Below are 19011 nucleotides of genomic sequence, written 5' to 3' on the forward strand. Positions count from 1 at the left end.
CCTATGGCCCATGTAGCAGTTTGATACCGTTATGAATTCCAAAAATAGATATTGGATTATGTTTGTAATCTGGTCTGTACCTGGGCATGATTGAGTTATGATTGAGGCTTTGATTGGGCCACGACATTAGGGCACCAAGGGGTGGGGACTCACAGATAAAAGACATGGCAAAGGATAGAGTTGAGGGTTTTCTGATGTTGGAGTTTTGATGTTGGAGTTTGATGTTGGAGTCTTAAGCTGGAGCCCCAGGAAGTAAGCTCACAGAGGAAGGAGAAACAAGCCCCGGGAAGAGAGGACCTGAGCCAGGAGAAGAATACGGAGGAATAGAAGAATAGAGACGGCTCCTTAGACATGGCAGAAACCCCAGGGAGAGAGACAGAGTCGTTTACTTGATAGTCTACAGCTGACCTTGTAGAGGAACCAGACGAGCTGAGCCCAGAGGAACCCAGGAAGCCTGAACCCTCAAAGATGTCGGCACCCATCTTGCTCCAACACATGAAAATAAGACTTTGGTGAGGGAAGTAACTTACACTTACAGCCTGGCCTGATATCTGTAAGCTCCTACCCCAAATAAATACCCTTTATAAAAACCAACCATTTTCTGGTATTTTGCATCAACACCTCTTTGGCCAGCTATTACAGCCCATTTGCTTACTCACTTGACTCAATGCCTAAAGAGTCTGGGCTGGGCCTCTGCCTTTCCTGTGCTGCCCATGGAGGACCCTAGGTAGGTCCTCCAACTCAAATTCAACCCTGAGGCTTTTTAATTTGTTATTACTAACACACACATGGCTCTTTGCACAGTTTTGCAGGGTAATATGGCTGACCTCAGGAGTGAGGAGACCAGGGTTCTAGTCCTCTCTCTGCCACTGACCTGCCAGGCCTCAGTTTCCCCAGGTATACAAAACAGGCAATAACAGGTGATCTCTAAAGACTCACTCTGGGGGTAAGATCAGAACTCAGAGGATATGGTCAATGAGGGCCAGGTGAGAGCCTTTAACTTGAGGCGACTAGCGAGGTAGGACTGGCAGATCAGCTAGATAAGCCTCCAGGCTGGGCTTGGGCAGACAGAGAGCAGGAAGGAGCTTTGTCAGCTCAGCTTCAGGCCTTCACATCATCATGGCTGCTGATCCATTTGTCGCCAGGTAAGAGAGCCAGCAGAAGTATAGGATCAAGCTGTGGGAGTGCCCCCAGGCCTGGCTGAGAGATCATAAGCATGGAGCTTGGCCTCAAGGCACTGGAAGGGAAGGGAAGGTACCTGGGCTCTGGTATAGGGCCTAGGCCTCCTTGACAGCCCTAAGGAACTCTGTGGTCTGAGTAACAACTATTCTGGGGAGGGCCTGCCCCAAGTCTAGGAGTTTATGCTTAGTGGGTGATCTCTATCATCCTCTGCCCCCATCCTCAGCTAACATTAAGCAAAGTGAGGTCTTTCAGGCCTACAAATGGAATTTCGTGGGCCTTGGGGTGATGCAGAATTAGGGATCTACATTCTGACCCTTTCTGGGCCTCAGTTTCCTCATTTGTTAAATGGGCAACCTGCCGTGCCCATCATGCAGGGTGTTGAGAGGCTCAAATTGGGCCTGGGTGTGAGGTGGACAAAGTGAGGAGCCCCTGAAAGTGTTAGAGGAAGGCAAGACTTGGTAGTTTAGGAAGAGCAGTCAGATACTGGCAGCTTGACCAGAGGCAAGGAGGCCAGAGGCTTTGTTTACTAACTCTCAATTCCTGGAACCTGAGCTGGTAAAGCCCCATGTATTTATAAATTCTCATGGGCCAACCTGAGCCCAACCAGAGCAAGTGTGGTCTGGGGTCAGGGCAGGGACTGGCCTGGAGGAGGCTAGTTGTAAACAGCCTGTGGTCATCAGGGAAGCAGCTCAAGTGAAGTGCGTATCAGGTCATCTGCTGGGCCATAAAAACAACCAGTTCCCCAGCATCCTAGGCTCCTCGGGCTCCTCCACAGCCCTGCACACCTGAAACCTTGTAATCCAAGAACCTGGAGGATGTTGAATAGGATGTCACCTCTGTCCCTTTCACCCCCCTTTGTAAAGAAGCACCATTCCATTGCCAGGGATTGAATGTTATGATCAATATGAGACTCAGGTGTGCGGCCAAGGGTTTGCCGGAGAAGCCAAGGGAGAAAAGTGACTCAGTATGAAAAACCTTCCCATGTGGGTGTCCTGAACTGACATTTTGGGGCTCTGGGAGACTTCCTAGTTCTGGTGAAGGTTCTTGGTATCCAAAGCCTTGCTCCCCACATGTCAGTTATAATATTCCTGCCTATTACTTTCCTGGAGCGGGTGGACATGATCTCTGTCCCATCCAGTACAAGAATCACAAATAGGCCAATGTCAAAGGGGAGCATTGTGCACCTGTGGAGACATCAGGATTCAGAAGGGATGCTAAAGAAGAAGGTAGATCTTAGGGAAGCCCCTCTCCTTGAGGAGTACTTTTGTCAATGAAGAAGGAGCATGGGATGGTCATCAATCCGCACCATCAATCCTGTTTCCTGCTCAGTGTCTATCTAAAGAGCCGAAAATGCATTCTAGAACCTCAGAGAGCTCATCTTGTCCAACCACCATCCAGCAAAAGCACCTTCTCTATGTGAGCCTCTGTTCTAATTCTAGAGGCAGAGAGCCCATCACTTTAACAGCAACCCACTGTTTCACTAAGACATCTGTGTTTAAAAAACTAAACTAAACTAAACTAAAAAAAAAAAACTTCCTTAAATTCAACCATGATTGTTGAAACATCTACCCATAAGCCCTCTTGAGTCCTGGAGCCACAGAAATCAAGTCTAACCCAGCTCTTCGGCTATTTGCTGACAGTTAAGAAGCCCTGTCCACTTGACTTTTCAAATTCAGTACTTTCCTAGAGGGTTAGAATATAGCATATTTCCATCATTTACCTCTGTATCATTTCTACTGTGTAAGAAGCAAGCCTTATATGCTGTTCGGGCAAAGCCAGTCCCACGTCAGGGATTTGGGAGGAGAGGGGTCACAGAGGGGACAGATGCTGTAATTTTGTCTCAGTGCCCTCCTCCCAGCTGTATCCTCAGCAAGTCCCCACCCTTCACCCCCAGGGCTCAGCCAAGTTTTGTGAATTGACTGTACCTGTTTTAACAGCTTCAGTTTGTATTTTAATTTTACCTCAAACCAGAATCTTCCCCATTGCCTGTGCTGCACATTTTGGTACACATGTTCAATGGCCAGTGTGGCATTCTGAGGACACATTTCTATATGATTGGTCCCAACTTCAGGCAGTCTACCTAAACTGATGGTCCCATGAGCACATTGCCCTAGTGGATCATTAGCTCCAAACTTGGCTTGGAAAACATGGGTCATACATCATAAAATGTTGGTGTTGGAAATAAGCTACTTATTTCAGGTGAGGAACAGGTTCAAAGATGGGAAAGGATCTACCCTGTTCTCCTGCCTCCTCCCGCCTACATAGTTCATGCCTCATGTTCTCAAGTTTTGTACCTTCACTCTTTCCTCCTTCCAATATATTCTCATATAGTACCCCTGCTGGTACTTTGAACTCTAACAGCTCAAAAATCACAATGTGCCCTTTTTCTGTTCCACATCTTTGTCTTTGCTGGTCTCTCTGCCTGAAATATCCTCTCTCAACCCCTTCTCCATTTGACCAATTCCAAATCTGAGATTCAGCTATGGTGCCCTCTTTCTGGAAACTTCCTTGGTGGCTTTGTGTTTGAGGCCTTCCTTCTCCTTTTGCCTTCCATGGTGCCTTGGGCAGTCACTTGCCTATTATTCTGTGACAGAATAATAGGTGTTCAGGAAATGCCTGTTGACCGACTGACTGACTGAAGGATAGGCAGACAGAAGGTGAGATCAGAGCCCAAGCCATGACCCAACACTTCAGTACAGCTTTGCTTAGGTGACTGGTGATAACTAATGGTTTCTTGTTTATAAGGCTGCATGTGTGTGTGTGAAGAAGAGAATCTGGTGATCAGAGACTCTGCCTCCTATTTTGCCCAACCCAGTCTGGCAAATGAAGAGGGCAGTCACTAGGTAACCAAGAGAAGGGCCGTGGCCGTTTCTCCAAAGAGGAAGGCAGATTGAAGCCCCAGAGAACCCAAGAGAAGCCCTTCTACCACTGACTGCCAGAAGATGCAAAGGGCCTGATGATTCTGAGTCTGGCTCCAAATAGAAGATGAGGTAAAGAAAAACTCAAAGGATGTTCTCAAAATAGTTCTGTACCCCTGCCATCTGCTCCCAGGCAGTCAGAAAAGAAAGCAGCATCGCATGATTTCCTTTAGGAGCTGTCTAAGAGCTGTAACCCTGTGCAATGGAACCCCTAGTCACAAAAAAGAAGCTCCCACCTATGTTGCCTTCCTAGAGGCCAGAACAGGGCTGGAGCTTTCCTGTCGTACCCCTTACCAAAAGAAGTGTCCTTGACTTCTTGGTTCTCAAAATTGAAGTCCCTAAAATGGAGGCAAGTTGATTTGTTTTTCTCCAGACTGCAATCAATCTGATGGTTTGGCTTCCCAACCAGAAAGCGGGTCTAGATTCAGACTTCAACCCAAGCCCAAGCATTAGGAGAGAACCCTAAAATGGGTGCTGTTACTGTAGAATGTTTACCGTTTATATTGTTTGTGAGATGATATTACTCCCAGATGAAATGGGATTATAATTCCATTGCTGAATTTCATGTGAAGTTCCTTTTAGTTCATGAAAGCTAAAAGGACAAAATGTTATTTTGTTCTCTTCTGTGCTTTCCCTGTCACCTGTACCTCCCTCCAACTATTTTCCCCCTTCTTTACTTTTGACAGCCACTTAACATGCCACATACAAAGGGTTTTTGTTTGTTTGTTTGTTTGTTTTAGGAGGTACCAGGGATTGAAACCAGTTTTTGACTGAAGGAATAGGCTAACCATTATCTCAAGTCCCTTCAATACGATCAAGGAAGAAAGTTCTTCACTTTCTTTCTGCAACATTATCAGCTTGTTTGTAGTGGCATATTGCCATCACTGAGTTGTAGTGACTTTAAGAAACATTTTAAATTGTTCTCCATAATGCTCCAAAAATGTTCACATTCCAAAGCAAGGCTTATTTTTAAAATTAAATAATAGCCATCAACTTATTGAGCCTTGGTGTCTATTTTTAAACAAATAAGAAAAACCAGAGTTAAGAGGCTTTGTAATTGTAGTACCTGACCTTAGACAATTAACTGAACCTTCAGTTGAACCCTGTATAAGGGTTACAGCAGAAACAGGACCTGTTTTAGGACCTTTGTTTTGTTTTGTCTTAGGAACATTGTTTTTAATCATCAGGTTTCCAAGCTATTGCTCTCACTTTTCAATCAGGAGGATGGTGGCCACGACCCAAAGGGCTTCATTTAGTGTTCCCTTGGAACTTTCTCTATTCACAAGGTGCCTTTAACACTCTGCTGTGGCCTGTGACACTTGCATTACTTATACCTTTAGTATAAACACCAGATGGCCTAGTGGAAAATTATGTAGCTAAATTGAAGAACATAAGCTGAAAAAAATTGCACTTTTATTTTCTCATTAATCCCTTCAGTGCATTCACTATTTCTGTTTAATTGTTACTTACAATTCAACAAATGATTTGAGGGCCCAATGGTAAATTTCTACTTTGATGAAATGAGGTATACCCAATTGTAATAGAAGCTGTGATAGCTAATGTTAAAGAGCTAGAACAAGAAATCAATAACAGAAGGAAAACTGGAAAATTCATGAGTATGTGGAAATTAACACAATCAATGGTAAAAGAAGAAATCACAAGGGAAATTAGGAAATATTTTGAGATGAATGAAAACAAAAACACAACATACTAAAACTTATGGGATGTGGCAAAGGCAGTGCTCAGAGGTAATTTACAGCTATAAATGTATATGTTAAAAAATAAGATCACAAATCAATAATCTAACTTCACACCTAAAGAAACTAGAACAAGAAGAGCAAACTAAACACAAAGGTAGTAGCAGGAAGGAAATACTAAAGATTAACACAGAAAAATGGAACAGAGAGTAGAAAAATAATAGAAAGAACAAAACTAAAAGTTAGTTTGTGAAAAGTTCAGTAAATTCGATAAACCTTTAGCCAGATTGACAAAGAAGAGAACACAAATAACTAAAATCAGGAATGAAAATGGGGACATTACTACCAACTTTACAGAAATAAAAAGGATAATGGGAGTACTATGAACAATTATATGCCAACAAATTAGGAAACCTAGATAAAATGCACAAATAAGGACAGACATATAGACTAATGGAATAGAATGAAGAATATAAGAGGCAGTACTATAAAACTCTTACAAGAAAACATAGGGAAATATCTTCAGGACATTCTAGTAGGCAATCGATTTTTAGATTTTACACTTAAAGCACACACAACAAAAGAAAAAATTGATAAAATGGACCTCATCAAAATTAAAAACTTTTGTACATCAAAGGACATTATCAAGAAAGTGAAAAGACAACCTACAGATGGGAGAAAATACTTGGAAACCATATATCCGATAAGGGTTTGGTTTCCAGAAAATAAACAACTCCTACAACTCAACAACAAAAAGACAAATAACTCAATTGAAATTAGGCAAAGAATATATACAATTGGCGAAAAAACATACTAATAGATGCTCGATGTCATTAGTCATTAAAGAAATGCAAATTAAAACTACGAGATACTACTTCACACCCAATAGGATGGCTACTATTAAAAAACTGAAAATAACAAGTGTTGGTGGGAATGCAGAAAAGCAAGAACCCTCATATATTGTTGGTAGGAATGTAAAATGGTGCAGTCACTGTGGAAAACTGTTTGGTGGTTCTTTTGAAAGTTAAACAGAATTACCACATGATATGGCAATCCCACTTCTAGATATATACCCATAGGAAATGAAAGCAGGGACTCGAATAGATCGATATATTTTTTAAAAGATTTTTTAAAAAAGATTTTAAAGATTTATTTCAAATAGATATTTATACACCAATGTTCACCGCAGCATTATTCACAAATGCCAAAATATGAAAACAACCCAGTTTCCATTAACCAATGAATGGATAAACAAAATGGGTATATCCATATAACTGAATACTATTCAGGCATAAAAAGAAGTATTGGTACATGCTACAACATGGATGAATCTTGAAGACATCATGGTATGTGAAATAAGCCACACACAAAAGGGCAAATTATATGATTTTTTGCTGCAATCAGCTCAGCAATAGGTTGGCTCGAAGGGAAGGCGTTGTACAACTTAAAGAAATTAAGGACACAGAGAAAGACATAAGAGAAGAGATAAAGATGGGACCAGGGGACTACTCAGCTTCTGGAACTGAGAGCCTTGACCTTAGTTTCCACCTCATATTTAGTGGAAACTACCAAGCAACTGTTTGCTATCTGAACTGCAACATCATCTACAATAATAGGGAACAACTGCAATATCTACAATAAGGCAACATCTACATTAGAAGAGGTGAAACTCTTTTTCCCACAATTTTTCTCATATGAAATACTTTGGATAAACAAATTCTTAGAGTCAGAAAGCAGAACAGTGGTTATCAGAGGTAGGGGAAGTATTGCTAAATGAGTGTGAGTTTTGGTTTGGGATGATGAAAACAGTCTGAAAATAGTAGTGAAAGTTACACAGTACTGTCAATGCACTTAATGTCATTACATACATCCACTCCCCTAAAATGATTTTTTTTTTTAAGATTTCTCTCCCCCACCCTCCCCACACCCCCCATTGTCTGCTCTCTGTGTCCATTCACTGTGTGTTCTTCTGTGTCTGCTTGTATTCTCATTAGGCGGCTCCAGGAACCAATCCTGGGACCTTCTGGAGTGGGAGAGAGGCGATCACTCACCTGCGCCACCTTGGCTCCCTGTTCTGCTATGTCTTCCGCGTCTCTTGTTGCATCATCTTGCTGCGCCAGCTCTCCCCGTCGGCCAGCATTCCTGCACAGGGCGGCCCTCCTGCATGGGGGTCACTCCCACATGGGGTGGCACTCCCACATGGGCCAGTGTGCTGTGTGGGCCAGCTCACTGCGTAGGCCATCCTGTCCTCACCAGGAGGCCCTGGGCATCGAACCCTGGACCTCTACATGGTAAATGGGAGCCCAATTGCTTGAGCCACATCTGTCTCCCTTAAATTGATTTTTGTTACACATCTTTTACCAGAATTAAAAATAAACTTTAAGAATATATATATGAATGATGTTGGACCCCTACCTCACACCATATACAAAATTATCTCTAAAGGATCAAGGACTTAAATGTAAGAGCTAAAATCATAAAACTTCTAGAAGAAAACATAGGATAGCTGGGAACCTCGTAACATTGTAATTTCTCTGATAAGACTCCAAGAGCATGAGCAACAATAGCCAAAAAAAATCGATAAAATGGACTTCATCAGAATTAAAATTGTTTTACATTGAAGAAAGTGGGGGAAAAAAAAGCCTACAGAATGGGAGAAAAAGTAATTGCTAAGTATTTGATAAGGGTTTAATATCCAAAATGTATAAACAACTCCTGCAACTCAGCAAGAGAAATAACCCAATTTAAAAATTGAACAGACATTTCTCTAAAGAAGATATGTTCTTGAAAAGATGTTCATCATTAGTCATCAGGAAAATGCAAACCAAAAAACCAAAATGAGATAACGCTTTGCCCCCACTAGGGTGATCATTATTAAAAACAAACAAACAGGGAGCCAAGAGTGCCTACAACTGAAAGCAGGAGAATTGCATCCAGCATCCATGTGGAATCTAAGCTCCCTCTTGATATAGATGTGGAGTGGACGCAACCATTCTAAGATCCATAGGATGGAGGAATAGAGTATGGATTAGAGTGGATTTACTGATATTCTATTCATGAACTATTGTGATTAGTAATCAAAGAAAATGTGGCATTGGTGTGGAGAAAGTGGCCATGGAGGTTGCTGGGGGTAGGGAGTGGGAGGAAGAGATGTGATGTGGGGGCTTTTTCAGGACATGGAGTTGTCCTGGGTGGTGCTGCAGGTACAGTTACCAGACATTGTATGTCCTCCCATGGCCCAGTGTGTGGACTGTGGGAGAGTATGGGCTACGATGTGTACCATTGACCATGAGGTGCAGCAGTGCTCAGAGATGTATTCACCAAGTGCAATAAATGTCTCATGATGATTGAGGAGGTTGTTGTTATGGGCAGAGGAGTGGGGTAAGGGGGGTGGGGGGTATAAGGGAACCTCATATTTTTTTAATGTAACATTAAAAAAATAAAGACAAAAAAATAAAAAATAAAAAGTTATCCAATAAAAAACAAACAAACAACCCAACAGAAAATAATAAGTGTTGACAAGAATGCAGAGAATTAGGAACCCTGATACATTGCTGGTGGCATTCTAAAATGGCGCAGCCACTATGGAAATCAGTTTGGCAATCCTCGGAAAGTTGAAAATAGATTTACCATATGACCCGGCAATCCCACTTCTTGTATATACCCCCAGTGACTTAAAAGCTGAGACTTGAACAAATATTTGTACACCAATGTTTATAGCAGCATTATTCACAACTGCCAAAAGTGGAAGCAATTTAAGTGTCCATCAACATATAAATGGATAAACAAAATGTGGTCAATACATATAATGGAATATTCAGCTGTAAAAATGAATGAAGTTCTGATGCATGCTACAACAGGGTGAACCTCGAAAACACCATGTTTAGTGAAATAAACCAGGCACAAAAGGACAAATATTGTATCATCTCACGTATATAAAATACTTAGAAGAAGCAAATTTCAGTGAAAGATAGATTATAGGTTACCACGGGCCCAGGGGAGGGGGGATGAGGACAGGGGTAGAGGGAGTTATTACTTAATGGATGCAGTTTCTATTTGAGGTGATGAAAAAGCTGAGGTAATGGATATTGGTGATGGTAGCACAATAATATTAATGTAATTGATACTACTGAATTGTATACTTGAAAATGTTTAAAATGGGAAATTTTGAGTTGCATATGTACTACAACAAAAAGTTTTTAAAAAGTGAGGTCACACTGCCATGGCAGATGGCCCTTCTTTGGAGCTGGTGTTTCTACATGATAGAATTGGACTCAGAGGGAATCTCTTCCCACAAGACTTGCATGCTACTTTATTGGAATTGTAGTTGGTGCTGGGGTTTAAGCTATATTTAGGGGATTTGAATCTCTGGACTGATAATAAGACACCCAGGCCCAGAGCCTCAACAGACTTCAGCTCCTACACTTTGATTTATTGAACTGACCCCACTCAGCTAACATGGAGTTGAAGAAGGTCAACCACCACACCATGGAGCCTAGAGTGTCTACAACTGAAAGCAAGAGGAGTGCATCCAGTATCCATGTGGAATCTAAGTCCCCACTTGACATAGATGTGCAATGGACACAACCAATCCAATGTCCACAGAGAAAATGTGGAATGGGTGTGGGAAGGGTAGCCATGGTGGCTGCTGGGTTTGGGGAATGGGAGGAAGAGATGAGATGTGGAGGCATTTTCGGGACGTGGAGTTGTCCTGGGTGGTGCTTCATGGACAATTACAGGACATTGTAGATCCCCCCCAGGGCCCACTGGATGGAACGTGGGAGAGTGTGGGCTATGATGTGGACCATTGACTACGGGGTGCAGTGATGTTCAGAGATGTACTTACTGGGTGCAATGGATGTCTCACGATGATGGGAGAGAGTGTTGCTGTGGGGGGAGTGGGGGGTGGGGGCGGTGGGGTTGATTGCGACCTCGTATTTTTTTAATGTAATTTGTAAAAATAAATAATTTTAATAAAAAAAAAGTGAGGTCATACTGGGGGGTAAGGTGAGTCCTTAATCCAACGACTGATCTCCTTTTAAGTGGACATTTGGGCACAAGCAGACACAGAGAAAAAAAAAAAAGTAGCACAAAGTTTGTTGTCATTGCTGCACATTGTTAGTAGGAAAATTAAAGGGATGGCTACTGAAATTTTTAATATTTGGATTTAAGTATCAAAACTATCTTAATAATTGTTTCTCAAGGGAAGTTGGGATATTTTGTACATTAACCATGCAGAATAAAAATTTATGTGCCTTGCCTTTCCCGTTAAAAAAACCCAAAACAAAAAACTATCTTGATAATCCTTGCAGAAATGATTACTTTTTTGCATTAATGATTGTCCAACAATAATTTAGTGTAATTAGTATTTAGTATTGTTATATCAATGTTTCTCCTAAATAAAAATCCACAGACCCTAGCATCAGAAAAACCTGGGAAGCTTGGTAAAGATGCAGATTCCTGGGCCCCCTCCCTGATCTACTGAATCAGAATCTCAGGTGGAAATTTTTTCTTGCATTTTTTTTTTAAAAAAAGCTCCCCAAGAAATTCTGATGCATTAACTTAGAGAACACTGATACAGATAAAACCAATTGGTTGCCTTATTTTTTACATCTCAATTGAGTAAGCACTGTAATACAGTCCTACTTCAGTTTGCTTTCAGTTTTTTACAAGTTGTTTTCAGTCTTACAAAGTAAATTAGACCCTCATACTTAAGCAAAATTTCCTTGGAATACTTGTACAAAAGGAGAGTTCTACCATCATCATAATTTCAAAGTCCAAGAAACCTCTAATGGCAAAATGAAAACTATAACTGGATCATAAAAATGGAAACTGACACTAGAGTTCATTGAAGACCAGGTTAGCATTTTATTTTTCTATTCCTGACACTCAAAATCAAAGGAGCTGAATATATAATAGGCCATAATCAAAATAACATACAAACACAATTCTTTGTAAAATACATAAAGGTAAACAGAAATATCTTTATATAAATTATGCTTAACAATCTGTATACAATGTAAAACAATTGCTAAAATTCCCACTAAGATGCTAGTGCAAGCAGTGGTATACAAAAGTGCAAACAAGGTTAGTGATGAACAACTGATCACTGACTTATCACTTCAGCATACTGTGTATTTAGTCAAATACTGAAGACCTCACCATGAAAATACTTATATCACTTCTAAAAAAACTAGACTACTTTTTCCCTGAATGCTCTTGCCTCAGTGTGGCAACTGATTATGAGTTCAGGTTAGGAGCAGCACCAGGAAATACATATACCCATGTGAAGTTGGCCACTCTGATGTGAATCTTTACACTTGATAATGAAAACAATTCTGAAGAACTATCATCTACCTCTATCTCAAAATATTTTAAACTAAAATTAAATCTAAACCCCCAATTAAAATGCACATTAAAGAAGAATCCATCCATTCCAGTGGAGTTTTTACAAAAATAATTCTCGATGAAATCACTCAAAAACCTTTCCCATTTCTGCCTTAAAATCCATTTAGGATAGGGGTTAGGGGTGAGGGGTTGATGAGGGGCATTCCTGAAACAAAATTTACTTTGACTTCACTTACTTTACTTTCACTACCTCTGATTCTACTCATAAGTGAACAATCAGTGGCATTAAACAAATTGGCTACTTAATATTTTAAATTATGAGGACAAGAATTAGTTGGTTTAAAACTGTACCTTTAATAGACTCTGTAGATGTCCTTCATAAGTGGAGATCATTTTATCCAGCTGTAGAATGGGGATGTGTGAAGGAGGATGGTTGGTTGCAGGGTTCAGGAGTGGAAATATGGTTTTAACAAAATCCCAATCATTTTACATAGAGACCCAGTCACATATGCCTAGAGCTTGTTCTTTTTGTTGTTTTGATTAAAAAGTACCAACTTGAAACTCAAAAGGAAGGACAATAATGGAAATGACCAGAAACATCAAACATGGCTTTGAGCATTGAGTCCTTAATTAAATACATCATTTTCTGAACTCTCACATTTATAGCAAAACTCTGTTTTTTATATTAATATAGACTACCTTTCGTTTCCAATTAATTTTGCATCAAGGAATGTGTATTTGCTAATCTCTGATTTTCCATGCTTTCTTGAAGGGTTTTTTTGAAGAATCACTAACTTTATATAAATGTTTAAAATGATCCAAACAATATACTCTAAATAAACTAAACACAAGGTATTTTGAGAAGCTTTCCTTTTATATAAGTTATTCTCAGTTTACTCTGGTCAAAATTTAATTGGCAATAAATCCTTGCAAACTCCATTCATGTAAGTAACTAATAAGACATACAGTACATTTAATCATATACAAAATACAGTTTCAGAAACTATAAACCCTTCCCTTGAAACTCACAAATCATGCCAACTAGTAGCATACTGTTTTTATTTTGGAACCTAAGAAAATGCTGGGTTTCAATGTGGTTGATCAAATCGTTTTGCAGACAGCAAGACACACTATCATCATAGCAATCACCCTATTTTAAAGATTTGCAAGTAATTTACATGTGATAAGTGTGACCCAGTTGAAAACTCAAGAAAAGAAACAATGTTCTGGTTTTATGTTGTAAACCACAAGAAGTTTGTATATGCATGCAGCTACACAAAACTAAAATTTAGATATATGCAGGCAATATTTGAATTCGTACATCTTTGGCACTCGTACAAAGATAACGGTTCAACTAAGCCAGTGGTGAAGAAAATATTGTTTGTCTTCTTCAGAAAATGCCTATGCCCAAATTAAAATATGCTAAAATCTCATTCTAAAAATTCACTGAGATAAACTGGAATCTATCAATTTAATCAGTTATGTTCCAAAGGTGTAATTAATAGCAGTCACTGGTATTGGTATAGGATAAATAAGAATCTCTTTAACAATAGAAAAGTGGGCTGAGGCCTTACATTTAGAATTTTGGGCTTAAGATTTAAAACAGCAATAAAAAAACCTTCTAAACACTGCCTAATTTAAATGGAATCCAATCTTAACATATATACAACAGTGTTACGACTACACTTTAACACCTTACAATGTGAGGCACAAAATTTACCTATGTCTCTCATACTAACATTTACCCACAAAATACCCACAGGTGCATGATGTGCAAAGGCACAGAGAGAGTATATATATTCCCCATGTGCTTCTACTGTTTCTTGCCTTTCTCTTAATTTTCTTCTCCTGAAGGGGAACATGACCCAGTGTATGTGGTCTGAAGGGGCTTTCAGAGATAGAGCATAAACCCAATGGCTGGGGAACTCTGAAGGTCCATCTCCCTGAAGCCAGGAGGAAAGCTAGTTGCTGCTCTGTGCAGCTTCATTTCTAGCGGCTCAGGCCATAAGAATCTCACATCTCTGGGAAAATACCCAGTTGAGCTGTGACAAAGTAACACTATTTGCTTCTTCTATCCCAGTGTCAGAACTAGAATGAGGGACCTGGAATGAGATATTTTGTATTAGGAAGCATTTTTTCCCGCTAGAGAAACCAGTAAGCTTTTTATTTTCTATCAATTTACAATACAAACACCTGGAGTATCACAATGTCATTATAGGAAATACTTAAAGGTATGTTCCTCAGGGTATTGAAGAAAGATAACGATCAACAAGAGGCAGTTATTTTTAATAACACTTTGTTCTATTATTCAGGACTTTAGGGATGAGTACTTTAATCATGTCTGGCTGAATAATCCAACAAGCTGAAATGTAATTTCCTGCTTTTCTCTTAGTGCTACTGATATTTCTGGGCAGAAAAGAAGGCCCTTTATTTTCACTTAGAAAGAAGTCAAGAGTGAAAGAGAATAGCCCAATTACTAAAACCAAATGTCATGTTAAGAAATGACCCTGTCAGCTTAGTTCCTCCAATAAAATAACGAGCAATTCCCTCCAGTCATATTTATCAATCCTTAATCTGCCTCATAGGTTACATTATCAATGACAGAAAGGACTATGATAACTCTGAAAACACTAATTTTCATATTAAAATTATTATTGATGGAAGTGGAACAATCAATTCTTGATGGAATGGTTAAATATACTACAAAAGACTTAGCTTGTAATGAAGAGAGAAAGCCTAACCTTGAGAATCTTTAAAAATACACATTTGGCACTTACTTTCACCTTATCTTACTAACTATGGGAATCTCAGGCATACGGAAAAAATAACTCAGTGAAAAGACAAAGTTCTTAGGAAATTATAATGCTTTTAAAAAAACTAGCTAAAATTTTATCAGTAAGTTTACCAGCGAGGCTTGCAGAAACTGTCACATGGCAAGCATTATATTTAAAATCCTTTGTGCTATAAAGTAAGAGCTAGCCAAGAGCAACTAAGAAATAAGAAAATTAAAAACAAGCATGCATTTTCTTCCTACCAAGAAATAAATATGCCAAAGAATGCAAAAGAGCTATAGGTTAGGAACAAAAGCCCCACACACTTCAGTGATAACTGAAGTGGAATGGGCTTTTTCTTATTCCTCATATACGCAGGCCTCCACAATGAAACTGTGCACAAGACCCAACTTGTTGCTTGCCCTGGGAGTGCCATTATATGTAAAAAGACTGTGCAGTACCTCTAGAAGTGGAGAGACTGGTGCCTGTCACTATTTTTGCTGAAGAGGAATAAATTACCAAATCCGATATCAATAAAACTGGAACATTTCAGAATTAGACAGCTGGGATGGAGCCAAAGGGCCTACCAAACCAAGGCTCAACTTGTGTTATTTTTACCAGTAGAAGTGCTTTTCTTCAGAAGGCCAACAACCCAGGAACTAAGACATGGACCTCATCAGCACTGGTAATGGTAGTGTTATTGTAAAAGTAAACAACTCAGAGATAAATTTGATATCAGTTGCAACCAACCACAATTGTGCTCCTGGTAAATGCAAAAGCCTCTAGAGGCTTGAACATTTATCCAAAATACTCTGAAACAATCTCCTTTCCCATCACCCACCTCATTTATATAATATTCAATACTCAAAATTTCAATATATACTAGCTAGGTAAGACACATTAAAATGAAACATTGGCCCAACAAGTATGCCAAACATCAAAGTTTGTTTTATTGCATGACGTTTGCATAAGAAAAAATATTATTGAAAACTGTAAGGCATCATGCAATCATCGATAAGCTAATTATTAACTGTACACTTAAAATAGGTGGACATATAATCTAAAATTTAAAAACTAGTTCCAAAAAAGTACATAAAAAATTTAACATGATGAGCTTTTAAATATGGTTTATACTTGCAGTTTCATGTTGTTAAAAAGTGCTTCAAATGCTGGAAAGTTGCTCTTTATAAATGATGCTGGGGATAATGTCAGATTATAAACTGTAAAAACTATTTTTATGGCATTAGAAAGCTAACATTGTGATATTCAATCTTATTTGAATCAGTTTTCAATTCTCACTTAAATTAAGTTGATATAATATTAATAATCTAAAAAACATCTGTTTTATAACCAACAAAAGTCTATTGAATTCAAGTTATATATGCTGAGTGATCAAATCTCTGAGTAGGTCTGAATGGTGAGACCTGGAACAGACACCGGTTGGTGTTAATCAATGTACTGCGCCATCCAGCGGAAGCCTTCTCCATAGCCTTGTCTTTTGAGCACACTGCACATGAAGACTTCTAAGGGTCGGGCATTCAGTTCTTTCAGAGATACATTACCCTAGAAGAGAAGACAGACATTATGTAATGAAGACTCCTTTATGAAATAAAAGTTCCACTCCCCAGTAGAATTGCAGGTTATACACCTTAGAAAAAAGGGTAACTGTGATAAAGACATGGCTGCTTGGCGTCCAAGTCTCCTAAACACACAAGAAGCCTCCCTCTGTCAGTCTACCTTGGGACAGGTTGTCCACTCAGGAGGAAAGAAGTAAGTTTGTGAGGCACACAAGAATAAAAATAATCTGAAAGAAAAAGTTCAAGTTATGGGGAGTGAATGTAGTTCAAGCAGTTGCAGCCTGCTTCCCACCTGGGAGGTCCCAGATTCAATTCCCGGTGCCTCCTCAAAACAAGGACAAACAACAAGCAATCAAATGAAAACACCAACTCAGGGAAGCCTATGTGGCTCAGTGGTTGAGCACCGGCTTCCCATTCATGAGGTCCTGGGTTCAATCCCTGGCACCGGTACCTCAAAAAAAAAAAAAAAAAGTTCAAGTCACCCAACCTGGCTTCGCTGATTTTAGGAACAAACATTCTCTGAGGAGGTTTATGACCAAACCAGGCATTTCCTAAAATTAAAGTGGAGTTGACTGTTATAAAAAAGAAGACACAGGTGAGAAAGAGTGTAAACTACAATGTGAACTATAATCCATGCTTAGTGGCAACGTTCCAAAATGTGTCATCAATCATAACGAATGTACCACACTATTGAAGGATGCTGTTAACATGGGAGGGCTAGGGAGAGGGGCATATGGGAATCCCCTATATTTTTATGTAACATTTATGTAATCTAAATATCTTTAAAATATCTATATTAAAAAAAAACATAGGAAATATATCAAAGACTACTTTGTATAAAATACAAGAGCTTCCTTTGATATGCTATAGTATTTCTCTACCTTGAAAGAATATAGGGAAGCGGATTTGGCTCAACTGATAGAGCATCCACATACCATATGGGAGGTCCAGGGTTCAAACCCAGGGCCTCCTGACCTGTGTGGTGAGCTGGTCCATGCGTACTGCTGATGTGCACAAGGAGTGTTCCCTGCATAGGGATGTTCCCTGCATAGGGGAGCCCCACGTGCAAGGAGTGCGCCCTGTGCAGAGAGCCACCCCATGTGAAAAAAGCACAGCCTGCCCAGGAGTGGCACCGCACACACGGAGAGTTGATACAGCAAGATGATGCAACAAAAGGAGACATGGATTCCTGTGCCGCTGACAAGAATGCAAGCGGACACAAACACACAGTGAATGGACACAGAAAGCAGACAACGGTGGTGGTGGGGGGAGAAATAAATTAAAAATTAAAAAAATATATATATATGTAAACCAAGGAAATATTGTTTGTAAACTCTGAGATTCTTCCATTGTTTACCTAGGATTTTTCAATACTAAGAATGGGAAAACCCTTTAATAAATCCTAGTACAAGTGAGCACAAAAATAATGTATCTTAACACTTAACATAAAACGTACCTTCAGAATACCCCGAAAACACTCCTATTCTCAAGTTGATGCCTTACATATCTCTGGTGAAACCCATGGCCTAAACACACGAGTGTTGTGCTTAGATACTCCAGTATATTATTTGGTGGCTACTTAGGAAAATTTATGATAAATAAAACTTCGAAAGCTTTAATTTAGTTTCCCAAAACACTTGCCTTGATATTTTTATCACTAAGGATAGGTTTCATTCAGTAGTAGAAAGAAATGAGGATATTAAAAAAAAAAAAAAGTATATATGACAGTGTTTCTTTAAGGAAAAAAAAAAGATAGTGGGCTTATGTAGCTGGACAACAGTAATTTAAGAAGACATTTGTACCACAGAATGAAAAACTCACATTTATCCAAAGAAATTTTTTACCTTTCCTGTTGTCTGACCATATAAACCAAACATCTCTCGTAACCTCTCTTCACTGATGGCTTCAGGTCTGTCAATCTTATTCCCAAGAATTAGGATAGGCACATTAGCAATGGTTTCATCTGTCATTAACGACTGAAAAACAGAAAACAAAAAACCAAGAAGTTGATATGAAACCATCTAAATGGCTTATTGGATAAGACACTAGAAGAGTCAAGGACTCACTCTCTACCTTATGATGTCAGCTTTACCAACTTTCTGTGACAAACTTTTCCCACATTATAAAATGAACTCAATGAAACCCTAACCTTTATTCTTCTGTCTCTCTAAGGCTCCTTCTGTAAAGTTCACTAGGCTCACTCTTGGAGGTAGGCAGACCTGGTTTAATTTCTGGTTAATTTCTGGTTTTGCTGCTTCTGAGTTGAGTGACCTTGGGCAAGTTAGCCTCACGGAACCTCAGAATTGTGAATAGTAGTACCTACATAATGGAGTTGATGTGAAGATCGAATGCGGTAATACACACAGCCCCTGGCACAAAGCAGAAACTCAGAATTTCTTTAACCCTGCTCCATGACCACAGAACTTACCTGGCCTTTTCCACATGAACAAGTATTTGTTTGCCTACTCTGGGCAAGGGCATGGTCAGGACAACCTTCATTTAAACCATAGCCCTGCTT

General features: G+C 39.5%; 1 protein-coding gene across 1 annotated transcript in view; it reads right to left on the reverse strand.

Moving 5' to 3' along the window:
- Positions 1-11641: 11641 nt before the first annotated feature.
- Positions 11642-19011, reverse strand: part of SAR1B (secretion associated Ras related GTPase 1B) — a 30557-nt gene continuing 23187 nt past the window's right edge. Inside the window, exons 6-7 of the mRNA XM_004475899.4 lie at positions 18338-18469; positions 11642-16479 (exon numbers count right to left, since the gene is read on the reverse strand). Coding sequence (XP_004475956.1) covers positions 16363-16479; positions 18338-18469 — 249 coding nt within the window. The 3' untranslated portion in view covers positions 11642-16362. The remainder of the gene's footprint in view (positions 16480-18337; positions 18470-19011) is intronic.

The sequence above is a fragment of the Dasypus novemcinctus genome, chromosome 2, assembly GCF_030445035.2.
Source record: "Dasypus novemcinctus isolate mDasNov1 chromosome 2, mDasNov1.1.hap2, whole genome shotgun sequence".
NCBI classification, from domain to species: Eukaryota; Metazoa; Chordata; class Mammalia; order Cingulata; family Dasypodidae; genus Dasypus; species Dasypus novemcinctus.